Below are 12,394 nucleotides of genomic sequence, written 5' to 3'. Positions count from 1 at the left end.
TTCAGCAATACAGAAACTATCAAAATATTAACTCAGGGAAACTGTACATTTCATTCCATATTCTCTCTTCTCCCTGCACTTGTACATCTTCTCTTACTCCTGTGTTTTGTTTCTTCTTTTTTTTTCTTTCCTCTTGTGTAAATGAATACAGAACCTAACACTGACTGAAGGCAAGGAATACAAAAATGAAATATAAAAGAAAAATTAGTCAAATTGAGGATTTCAGACCCCACTTCAGCACCATGTAGGGTTGATTATATCAATAATAGCCTCAAGACAAAATAAAGTGAAAATCTTTTCTTTTTAATGCAAATTTGAAAATTCACCTTTGAAAGAGTATACTTGTAGTTGAGATTAAACTCTGAGGTTCCAGTAAATACCCCAGGCCTAGTCCAGTATATACTGTATAACTGAGATTCTGAGCCTTTGTAAAGTATGAACACCTTCTCATGAGTTAATATTTGTGAAGCACACAAAACTATTTTGTTGTAACATGGGCATTATATTTAAAAGAAGGAACCCAAATACAGGTACTAGCATCACACAACTTTAAGTCCACAGATACTCACTATAAAATTTTCAATCTAAGCAATGACTGGCTACAAGAACAATTTAAAGATTTTAAGAAATAAAAACACAAAACCCAGAATAGTAGAACTTTCTACTGGTTCCTACAACACACATTTCAAATTCTTTGCTGCACTGAAGAACAAAAATTCAAATAAACCTCTCATACTGCAATACTGTTTCCTGCACTTTAAAGAATGACTGTAAAAAAACAAAAGAAAAAAAACATGTTTTTAAAATACTGACAAATCTTGATATTATAGCTCTCAATATGCAAAAATGAGTGGCTCTAAAAAGAACCATTGAGAAGTGCTAGAGGCATAGAAAAATTTACTTGGAGCTGGTGTACTTGGTGACAACCTTGGTGCCCTCGGACACGGCGTGCTTGGCCAGCACCCCGGGCAGCAGCAGGCCCACGGTCTTCTGAATCTCCCTGAATGTGATGGACAAGTGCTTGTTTTAACGCTCCAGGAGCGACGCCTCGCCCGCGATGCAAAGATGTTATTGACGAACGAGTTCATGATGCCCATGGCCTTGGACGAGATGCCGGGGTCCGAGTGGACCTACTTCAGCACTTTACATAGATAAAGATAGAAGAGCTCTCCTTATGGCCGCACTTGCGTTTCTTGCCATTTTTCTTCTGAACCTGAGTCACTACCTTTTTGGAGCCGTTTTATGAGTTGGGACAGAGTTAGCCGGCTCTAGAATGGTAAACAAAGTAAGCAAAATTGGGGCATTAAAAGAACGACAACAGGGCGCAGTGGTTGAGAGTCCGCCTACCGATGCAGGGAACACGGGTTCGTGCCCCGGTCTGGAAAGATCCCACATGCCGCGGAGCGGCTGGGCCCGTGAGCCGTGGCTTTGGGCCTGCGCGTCCGGAGCCCGTGTTCCGCAACGGGAGAGGCCGCGGCAGTGAGAGGCCCGCGTACAGCGCGCGCACGCGCACGCGCACGCGCACGCGCACGCACACACACACACACACACACACACACACACACACACGAACGAGAACAAAAGGAACATCGCGACTATTTATATCAAGGATATACAAACGAACACTCACAAAGCTAAACTTTGATTGGACAAAAGCTGACCAATAGATTACTAGTATGTAAACTAGGGTTCAAAAACTCCCTTTTTTATTGGATCAAAAACGAACACGTTTGTATATTCCTATAGGTTGATTTACAACACTGTTATGAGACTATAAATTCATTCACGCACCAAAAAAATCAATTTCTTTTTAATTAAATGAAAGTCTTCGCGTTTGGATGCGGAAACCAGGTAAGGAAATCCTGTTATCTAGCCCAGTCCAGTCCTGACCGCAGCTCTTTCGGGTTTGTTCGGGACACTTTGGGACCCTCGGAAGGAGTCCCGAAATGCCGGCCCATTGCAGTGTTATCAAGAAAGACTCGATCGCCGCCATCTTCTTTAAGGTTCCACATTGCAAAGCTTTTCATGACGGCTCTCACCGTTAGACCCAGGGTGACATTTTAAATGCATCAAAACCAAACAACAGAGCCAAATTACCAGTTTTGAGTCAGACACGACACTAAAGATCCAGGGATTCCAGGATATTGGGATTTTGCTGCGTGTCCCCTGAATAATACAAAATTCCTTTCATCTTAACAGTATTTCCTAGAAGAGCATGTTACAGTGAACTAGATGTTTACGGTCAATGTGGAATAGGATTCATGAGATGCTTAGACGATGGATTTTTAAATAGAGGGAAGGCCTGGGACTAAGATACGATGAAAACGGGTTAACTGCAGAAAATAGCGGGTGTCTAAAGTCTAAACTTTTCCGAACACATTCTATTGTGTATATCCAAACAGGAAAAAAGTTGAAGAATATTAAATGAGTAATGTGTTTTTGGACAATACTTGAGTGTGTGGGTATTATCGATAAAACAACTCGGAAAAAAAAATTTTTTTTTTTAAGGGGCCGGGAAGATGTCTGCTAATTGAAATTCACCAATCCCAAACTTGCCCCTAATGGATAAACCAATCCTAAATCGCTCGGAGCACTTCCGGAATTTAGCAGCGGATGACTAACAGGAATTGCCCACAATCCAATCAGAGTGATTCTGTCCCTGTATAAATATAGAAGCAAATCTTCCAGTTTAGTCCCTTTATTTTGCAGATAAGTGATGGCGCGTACAAAGCAAACTGCTCGTAAGTCGACCGGCGGCAAGGCGCCGCGCAAGCAGCTGGCTACCAAGGCGGCCCGCAAGAGCGCGCCGGCCACGGGCGGCGTGAAGAAGCCGCACCGCTACCGGCCCGGCACGGTGGCCCTGCGCGAGATCCGCCGCTACCAGAAGTCCACGGAGCTGCTGATCCGCAAGCTGCCGTTCCAGCGCCTGGTGCGCGAGATCGCGCAGGACTTCAAGACCGACCTGCGTTTCCAGAGCTCGGCCGTGATGGCGCTGCAGGAGGCGTGCGAGGCCTACCTGGTGGGGCTCTTCGAGGACACCAACCTGTGTGCCATCCACGCCAAGCGCGTCACCATCATGCCCAAGGACATCCAGCTCGCCCGCCGCATCCGCGGGGAGAGGGCATAAATTATTATTGCCAACATGTGCCAACTTAAAACCCAAAGGCTCTTTTCAGAGCCACCTATAATTTCACTTTGAGGAACTGTATCACAAGGGAGTAGAAAATCCCCCCGGCCCCCACCAAGGCAAGGCTGCAGGAGGACAGAACTCCCTTCTCCCCCAAGTATTCCATGTACCAGCCCCAGGAAAGACAGTCACCCCTGCACACTCTGTCTTCCATATAAGAACAGGACATTGAGTCCTGAAACTATTCCTCTGTAATCCTTAAAGTTATTTGAGAAACAGCCAGGGGAAAATAGGTGATATATAAATATTTTTATCCTCTTAACCCCTAAAAGAGAAATAAACCTCCCATGTGAAGATATCCTTATACCAGTATGAGAATAGAAAGTATCCTTAATAGAATTTGGGAATTCAATGCTAAGGAAGCTGTATAAGCAAACTTCATTTGTCTGCTACCCCAAGTACAAGCCATATATATGTGTGTGTGTGTGTGTGTGTGTGTGTGTATATATATATATATATATATATATGGCATATATATACTTAATGTAAATATATATATATAGTCTGCTTTGGTTACTTCGGTGGTCTCATTTCTGAATGACCTCTGTGCGTACAAATTGTTTTTTCCCCCGTTAATCTATGTCAATTTAATTATTAGAGCAGACAAAATAATTCAAATTTCCCTCTCCCTGATACAAGAAGTCCAGGGATGACGTCAGGTATGAGAAAAAGGGTGGGTCCTTGAGCAACCTGGAAAGCATGCAGGGATGCTTTATGTGGCATGCACACACTTACACATGTGTGTGCACATGAACATGAACATGTTCAAGGACCCAGGCTGAGTACTACTGGAGAGCAGTTTGGTGTTAACTTATTTGCTTCTGTACTGAGCAATACATCCTCTGGTAAAGGTCGTCATACTTTCTGTACTGAAAATAGAGACCTGGTACCCAAAACATGGGTTCCATGGGATTTCCAGAGTTCAACTTCCAGCAGCACCACCGGCAGAGTGGGCAGCAGTGCTGTGAGTGATGCAGTTGGGCAGAGCACTAGTGCACCAAATCTGGGGCCTGAACTAATAAGTATGTTCAGCACATCAGGAATTTATAGGTTGTTGCAGCATATAACTGAAAACTCAGATTGTGCAGAATGTGTCTGCACCCTGCCTGAGAAACATGATATAGTCACTAAGGCAGAACTTAGGCTTTGCCATAATCACCTATTATCCATCCTCAAAGAGCCAATGAGACAACAGCTCCCAACTTTCCTCTAACAAATGCAGAATCCTAGGACAAACCCTACAGCAATGCCAGGTTTGTGGATTCAGTCAGGTTTTACAGACATTGGCAGTGGGAACGCCCAGCCTTATTCCTGGGTTTACTCCCGGTCGGGGTGGGGGTGATTAGGCAACACTGGGGGCTCTTCAGGAGCTAAGTGAATAGCTCTGCAGAAAAGTGAGAACACACGTCCCACGGCAGGAACCAAAGACACTGGACACCAACAGTTTATTTAACAAACGTTGCAGACTGTTACTGGAGCAAATCCTCAGCTACAGAAACCGGAAGTCACACTTCAGAAACAGTGGGAAGAGCTCAGTGCAATGTTTTTGAACCTTGAAGCAAAACTGCAAGTGACAATGGCAATGCAGTGTGTTTTCTATGTGACTGTGGAAAGGCTTATTACGCTCCCAGTCATCATCGCAGCACTTCTGCCATTTAAAAAAATGTAATTTTCAGGTGGAATGCAGGAAATACAGAAATCAAACCAAAACTGGGGGTGGGGGGGGCAGCTGGGGAAAAACAACAAAAGTCTTGTGCATGAAAGTCCATAACAACTTTATTTATAAATTAGAAACAACTTAATATCTTTCAACTGATGAATGTTTAAATAAATTCTCATACCCCATGCAATGCAAACCTACTCAGCAATAAAAAGGGAGGCTATTGATACATGCAACTGCCTAGATGGGTAATGCTTAGTGAAAAAAGCCAGTCTCAAAATGTTGCATTTTGTATTATTCCATGTATATAACATTCTCAAAATGGCAATTCTAGAGGTGGATAACAGATTAGTGATTGCCCCAGGACAGGGGAGAAGTGAGTGGATGTGGATATAAAAGTGTTACATTAAAGAGTTCGTTGGTGATGATGGAAAAGTTTTGTGTCAGCGTTGAGATGGTAGTGACACATAAAATTGCACAGGGCTATACACACACACACACACACACACACACACACACAAACGGGTGCATGGAAAAATTGGTGAGAGCTGAATAAGGCCTGTAGGATAGTTAAAAGTACTTTGCCAATGTCAATTACCTGGCTTTGATATTATAATATAATAAGATTTCACCATTAGGCGAAACTGGGTTCAAGGAACTCTAGGTACTATTGGAGCAACTTTTTGTGAATTTAGTTATTTCAAAATAACAACGTAAAAAAAGCTGTGACCTTTCTTTAGCAGTTGCTACTGTGTATTGCTTTGGATTCCAAGGCTTGTTTAACAAATTAATGTGGTTTTTTTTGGTGTGTTTTGGTTTGTTTTTGAATAAATAGCAGTGTTTTCCTTTCTTCTGGCTGTTCTAGTGATGACATGTCCATTGAACAGCAGTTTGGTTCGTTTATGTTGGTGTGTGATTTTTTAGCTATTGCTGCCACTACCTCAAAAGTAAATTGAGTTTTGAAATTTGATATTTGTAATCTCAAATTTACTGATGGGGTAATTGGTTGAGCTACTGCTCAGCTCTTAGGACAGTGTGCTTGGTATATCACAGTGTGAAGTAAAAATAATCTATTATTTTGAACATTCTATTTATTCCAAGGACATCATTTAAATCATAGTGCTCAACAATTTTTTTAAAATAATATAAAAATCTAGGAAAGATCACATTTTTACTTCTGGCACTTGCATAAAATCTCTTTGCCTAACATTGGCGTTTATGATAGCTTTGCATGAATTCCATGCACCAACCACAGTAAAGGACAATCACCCCTCCACCCTCTGTCCTCTATATAAGAACAGGGTATTATTAGTCCCTGACAATTTACATTCTTTTCCTCTGCAATCCTTCATTGTTCAAATTTATATGCTTAATCTGTATAAGTGAAAGCATACTGTACAAACTGGTGTTATATTAGAAATGTTTTGAAATCTTTCCATGTGCCTTAGGCCTGTCTGTATTATAAATACTTTGTTTTTAAGAACAAAGCCCAGGGCGATAGAAATTTATTGCTCACGAGCTAGACGCTATTTTGTGTACAATAACTCCATTATCAATAGTATTGATCCTATTTTATGGATAAGGCCACTGAATCTCAGATAGATTAGTAAACATGCCCAATAATACAGTTTGAGAGCAGCTTGCTTATGGATTCCAAACCCAAAGCCTGGCGTGGTTGCTTGTCAATGTATTTATAAATTCCTTTGTTTGGGGAATTTGGGCTTAAAGGCCAGTGGCAAAGATCCAAGAATATATGGAATGGATAAATCTTTAAACACATACAAACATACTTAAACGAGGCGATTCCCTTTGTGTATACGTTTGATGCTTCTGTTTAAAGATTCTTATGTTCTGAATATCAGTAAAACGCCCTAGCCCTTGTTCACTTCAGGTCTTAGAAGCAAGGGGCGGGGACTCAGTACTGTTTCCCGCCTTTCTGGTCTCAGTTTTCACAAAGGTCCGCACAATCGCTACATAACGGGCTGCAGGTTGCTAGCGTTAGGCTATCTCAGCCGCTGTGCTTAGTATTTCTCTGATATGTCTGGACGGGGCAAGGGCGGGAAAGGCCTGGGAAAAGGGGGCGCTAAGCGTCACCGCAAGGTTCTGCGCGATAACATCCAGGGCATCACCAAGCCCGCCATTCGCCGTCTGGCCCGGCGTGGCGGTGTGAAGCGCATCTCTGGTCTCATCTACGAAGAGACCCGCGGGGTGCTGAAGGTGTTCCTGGAAAACGTAATACGGGACGCTGTCACCTACACCGAGCACGCCAAGCGCAAGACTGTTACCGCCATGGACGTAGTCTATGCGCTCAAGCGCCAGGGACGCACTCTCTATGGCTTCGGCGGCTAAGATTGAGCTTTGTAAGGTTTTTCTGTAGCAAAGTTAAAGGCCCTTTTCAGGGCCACCTACCCTTTCTATGAAAGAGCTCACACTTACCATTTGGTGGTCTGAGGGTAGTTTGGTACAGATGGGAGAAATGAAGCACAAAAATGTTGCTTAGGCATAGTTCGGTCTTCAGTCCCTAAGGTGTTTTCACAATGCTGGAGGTGTTACTGTCGCTGTTCCTGATGTATAGATTAACTGAGGACCAACAGGTGGCTAGTGGCTAAATGTGGCCACGCAGCTGGTAAGTAAATGGTCATGGATTCTTTGAGTAGAAATAAATATTTGGGGTGTCCACAGACACTAGAGTACAGCTCTTACATGGCTTATATACTAAATTAAACTAAATTATGAAAATGTGACAAGACAAAGGAGATTGGGCTAGGATAGTTAATGGTAGAAAAGGAACTAGGAAGATAAGGGCTAGTTTAACAATGCAGAGTTCTCTCTGCTTTAAGCTTCCTATCTGGTGATAAGAATGCTATTTTCTTCCTGGTACAGGGAGGGAATCTTCCATATGGGAGTTTGATTTCCTGTTTTTAGAAGGAAAATAGGAGGTCAGAGTGCTCTTTTGCACCTGCTGTTTTTCAAGTGCCTTTAGCTCAAAATAACTCAAACCAAAGTGGCATATTTTAGGGTGGCATATTCTGCCACCCTTCACCTCCAAGCACACTACCAGGCAACTTTCCCAGAGGTCACAGGGCAGAAAGGCTCACAGACTAAATTAAAATGCTTAGAAATTTTAATCAATTTAAACCACGTTGCAAAAAGCATGGGGAAATAGATGGACAGCACAGCATACTTAGGATAAGACAAACAGGTGGAAGGTCCTCGCTAGATGAATCCTGTTATTTACACAATGTTCATATAATCTCCTTTGCTCTCTGCCACATCAGCCTTCCTTCCTGATGATGGGCTTCTGAGGACCAGAGTTAAGTTGAACAAGGGGACTGAGCAGGTGGAAGGTAGCTGGGCCAATCACACACAGTTGCTCTATTAAACAGATCCAGGGGTATATTTGCTTGGTCTATAGTTGTCACTCACCAATGGGTTTTATCTGCATCCTATGGGCAGAGGTCAAGTGGGTGGCTGACTTAAGATATCAAGTATGGGGCTTCCCCGGTGGCGCAGTGGTTGAGAATCTGCCTGCTAATGCAGGGGACACGGATTTGAGCCCTGGTCTGGGAAGATCCCACATGCCACAGAGCAACTAGGCCCGTGAGCCACAACTACTGAGCCTGCGCATCTGGAGCCTGTGCTCCGCAACAAGAGAGGCCAAGATAGTGAGAGGCCCGCGCACCGCGATGAAGAGTGGCCCCCGCTTGCCACAACTAGAGAAAGCCCTCGCACAGAAATGAAGACCGAACACAGCCAAAAATAAATAAATAAACAAATAAATAAAAAGCCAAGTATTTGAAGCCCTTTAAAAAAAGAAAGATATCAAGTATGAGATGCCTCATAGATACTGAGAATTTTATGTGCTAATGAATGTGTGGTGCCTACTTGGTCCTTCAATCCCATCCTCTCTGTGTTCAGCACACGTTTATCTCTAGTCTCTGAGTCTAACATATACTTAGACGTAACTTAACGTATACTCAGTCCTTCGCAGAACTGAGCACTCTTCAATAACAGTGAATCCCCCTTACACCTGCCTCCTCTCCCCTCACTCTCCCCTGCTCTTTCCTCAGCCAAATACCTGCTACTCCTTCTGGGCCCGGCTGTCATATTGAAACGGAGCAGGACAGTATGGTCTATGCCCCCCATGTCCTCAGCCTGACTTTTGTCTGTGGACAGACTTTAGCCAAGGAATAAGTTTAATCAGAGAAGTGAGAAAATACAGAAACAAAGGAAACCTGTTAAAGAAGACCAAATAATAATAGTTTAGTCCTTAAGCAAAGTCAAGGACCTTTAGTTCCTCCTCAAGGGCTATAGTTAATGTTCTGAGCCACATCCTGTGAGCTGCCTTGTAGGCACTGAAACCCCTGCCAGGTGGAAGAAGTTAACTACATGATGACCAGACTGCAGCCACGATATAAGCTGTCACAAATCCGAGAAATGGCCTCAAAGAAATGGGAACAAACTGACCCTGGAAGTAAAGACTAACTGTACTTAATAATCAAGATGATGCTGGTCAGACCACCACATGACCAATTTCAAGATGACTGTGAGGGCTGACTGTACTGTTTCTGCATGTAGCACCCTCCCTCAGCCTGGAAAAGCTCTTGCTCACTGATTGTCAGTGAGAAGTCAGCCTTTGGACAGGCGTTCGCCCTCCCCCTCCCCCCGCCCCAGTTGCTGGCATCCAAAATAAAGCAAACTTTCCTTTCCACCAACCTTGCCTCTTTATTGGCTTCTGAGCAGCGAGCAGCCAGACCGTACTTTCGGTTACAATATGACCTTCTTCCTCATATCCTCATCGTTCCCTTGCCTGCAAAGGGCTCTAAAAATGAAATTTCTGACCATAAGTGTTCCTACTTGAATATAGTCTATCTTTTATTATTATTTTTCTAATTGTTTTTGTTTAACTTTCTGGTTCAACCAAGCTATAAATTACTGGAAGTTAGGACTAAGCTTTCTTCTTTCCTGGTGTCACTCATATATCAGTGCATAGACTGAATATTCAAGGATACACTAACTTGGGGAAAAACACAATTACACCCTTATTGTGTAGCCTTTGAACCCAGCGTTGGCAGAGGCAATCTGCCACGGGCCCTGAGGGTTCTTACTGGGTGTGCCAAGAATGCCATTTATCAGGGTTGAGGAACCTTAAAGAATGGGGTAGTGGCTGTCCCCAGACAAAGAGCAGATTTGCTTAGTACACTCAGTTCAATCCCCCAAGCTGTACCCTCGCTGTGATGCAAACCCACTGTGTGTTCAGTATCCACATGGGCCCCTCCAGGTCATCCCTGTGGGACCTGGTGGACAAGGGGATCCAATGCAAAATTGCTGCTTGCTGTGCTGTGCTGTAATAAAATCTCGTCTCTGACCTACAAGTGTTGTGTCTACTGCCAGCAGTCATGAAAGACTTACAGGTTATCTTATTATCTTGTAAGTAGGATAAGATCCCAGACTCTTCACAAACTCTGACACAAAGTGAAGAAGGAGAAGAAGAAGGAGAAGGAGAGGAAGGGGGAGGGGAAGGAGAAAGGAGGAGAAGGCATCGAGGTGGAGAGGGAGGAGGAGGAGGAGGAGGAGAAGCGGGGGAGAGAGAGAAGGTGCGAGTGCAGCATTTTATTCCAGGGAGATCCTCAATAGCTGTCTGCCCCTCTTGGTGGCACTATCAGGCCTGGAATAAATGTTAGGCTGTCCAGCCTCTGAATCTCTCTCTCTCTCTCTCTCTCTCTCTTTTTTCCTACATGGCATGATGAAATTTGCAACTCACTCAGATTTCTGCAGTGGGAGGGAGTGATTGTAGATTGGGAATAATGCAGATAGAGAGACCTGTCAGGCCACTATAGGGATTAGAAAGCTGTATAAGAGAAACAAAACTTTCCTCTACCTTTTTAGGGTCTCTAGCTGGGCCTGAGAATTAAGTTGATATAAGACAGATTAACATGAGAAAAGCATACAAATTTTATTTAATCTTTTTACATGTACATGGGAGTCTTCACAGGAAAATGAAGACCCAAAAAGCAGTTAAGCCTAAGTGCTTATATACGAGGTTGAACAAAGAGTAGTAATTGTGAAATAGCATCTAAAATATATGGGGAGACTAAAGGAAGATAAGGATTATTTTAACAAGGTCTGTTTGTATAGATTCTCTCATCCTGGGCTCCCCACTTCTGGTGATAGGAATGTTCATTTCCTCCTGGTATAGGGATGGCACCTTTCACATGGGATAATTATCTGCTTTCGGGAAGAAAAGGGGAGATCACAGCCCCATTCTTTCATTAGGTGTTTTTCAAGCACCTTAGCTCAAAATAATCCTTATGCAAAAGTGGCATATTTTGGGGTGGCATATTCTGCTCCATTTCAGCTGATATTCAATTTTTGGGGTGCCAAGATGTCTCAACATTTATGGCACACTCTGGAAGAGACGGCTCAAGGAGGATCTATGAACTGATAATGGAGAACAAGAGTTTGTTAATTGAGTGCAACCACAGAACAGAGGAATAGGATCCAAAGAAGCAAACTGAGAAGGATCATGGAGAACAATAGGATCTGGGTTAGGAAGAAAGGTACCACAAAACACTGTGAGAAAATTTGTGAAGGCAGGAGTAATAAACAGGGTCAGATGTGCGTGGTTTTTGCCATTCGAAGGTCACTGGTAACTACGCCAAGGATATATTTAGTGAGTGATTTGTGAAGAAGTCATATAATCATGAAAAGACATGAGGATAGTGACTCCAGATTACCCAAGGCTTGGAGATTTGATAAATGGAAAGGATCTAGTCATTGATAGAGGTATGGATTAAATTGAGAGACACTGAAACATATTTATATGTGGATGGGAAAGAGCCAGTAGAAAGAGGAATAAAACTTTAAGTTGGGATATCACTATGATTAGATCAGGATGACCAACTAATTTATTGTGCAAATAAGTTATTGATAGTGGAAGTGGGCTCCATTAATAACTATCTTAAGATAACAGGGACAGAATGAAACTGTCCCTGGGTGTGTGTTCACCCACACACCAGGGTGTGTTTTCACTGACACAAACACAAAGCTTCTGGGAGTGAAAGATTTAGAACACAGGTGGCAGGATGAGCATGAGAAGGCCTGAAGAGCATCTCTTCCTCCTGGTGGGAAAATGGAGAGGTAAGGATGCGGTCAGAGGTGGGATGGCCATATGAAAGAAGGTCACGTTATCAACGTTTTGGAAACAAAGCATTAAGATTGATGACCTCTTAGTCATGTTAAGAGTTCCAACGCGTCCTCAGGAGTACACTAAATAAGACAAAATTTTATGTCTCTTCCACCCGATTTGAGTTCACTACCTATGGCTCCATCTATCCAGAGCTATCTACAACGTTTTCTGTAGGAAGCTGCTTAAAGGCCCCAGGTGCCCTCTTCAGGACACTAGGTGCTTGGTCTTTGGGACATTCTGGAGAAGTTAATTTTAATGTTTTTGGGGTAAAATGAACTCAAACATGTTGAAATTAGAAAACTGATGCCACGTCAAATGCAATTCACTTCTGTTGAGTAAAAATTCCAGCAGTTCCACT

The 12,394-nt window shown here is 43.1% G+C and overlaps 2 protein-coding genes across 2 annotated transcripts; both read left to right on the top strand.

Moving 5' to 3' along the window:
• Positions 1-2,716: 2,716 nt before the first annotated feature.
• LOC307059633 (histone H3.1) lies at positions 2,717-3,127 on the top strand (the record flags this gene model as incomplete). The annotated part of the gene is made up of 1 exon (XM_079713744.1): positions 2,717-3,127. The coding sequence occupies one exon, from the start codon at positions 2,717-2,719 to the stop codon at positions 3,125-3,127; it is 411 nt and encodes a 136-aa protein (XP_079569870.1).
• A 3,757-nt stretch (positions 3,128-6,884) lies between these two features.
• LOC307059153 (histone H4) lies at positions 6,885-7,196 on the top strand (the record flags this gene model as incomplete). Its single annotated transcript, XM_079712895.1, has 1 exon — positions 6,885-7,196. The coding sequence occupies one exon, from the start codon at positions 6,885-6,887 to the stop codon at positions 7,194-7,196; it is 312 nt and encodes a 103-aa protein (XP_079569021.1).
• Between the last annotated feature and the right edge of the window lie 5,198 nt (positions 7,197-12,394).

This window comes from Hyperoodon ampullatus, assembly GCF_949752795.1.
Source record: "Hyperoodon ampullatus genome assembly, chromosome: 10".
NCBI classification, from domain to species: domain Eukaryota; kingdom Metazoa; phylum Chordata; class Mammalia; order Artiodactyla; family Ziphiidae; genus Hyperoodon; species Hyperoodon ampullatus.
Note: the sequence above shows the minus strand (reverse complement) of the source record. Positions and strands in the feature narration are given on the sequence as shown.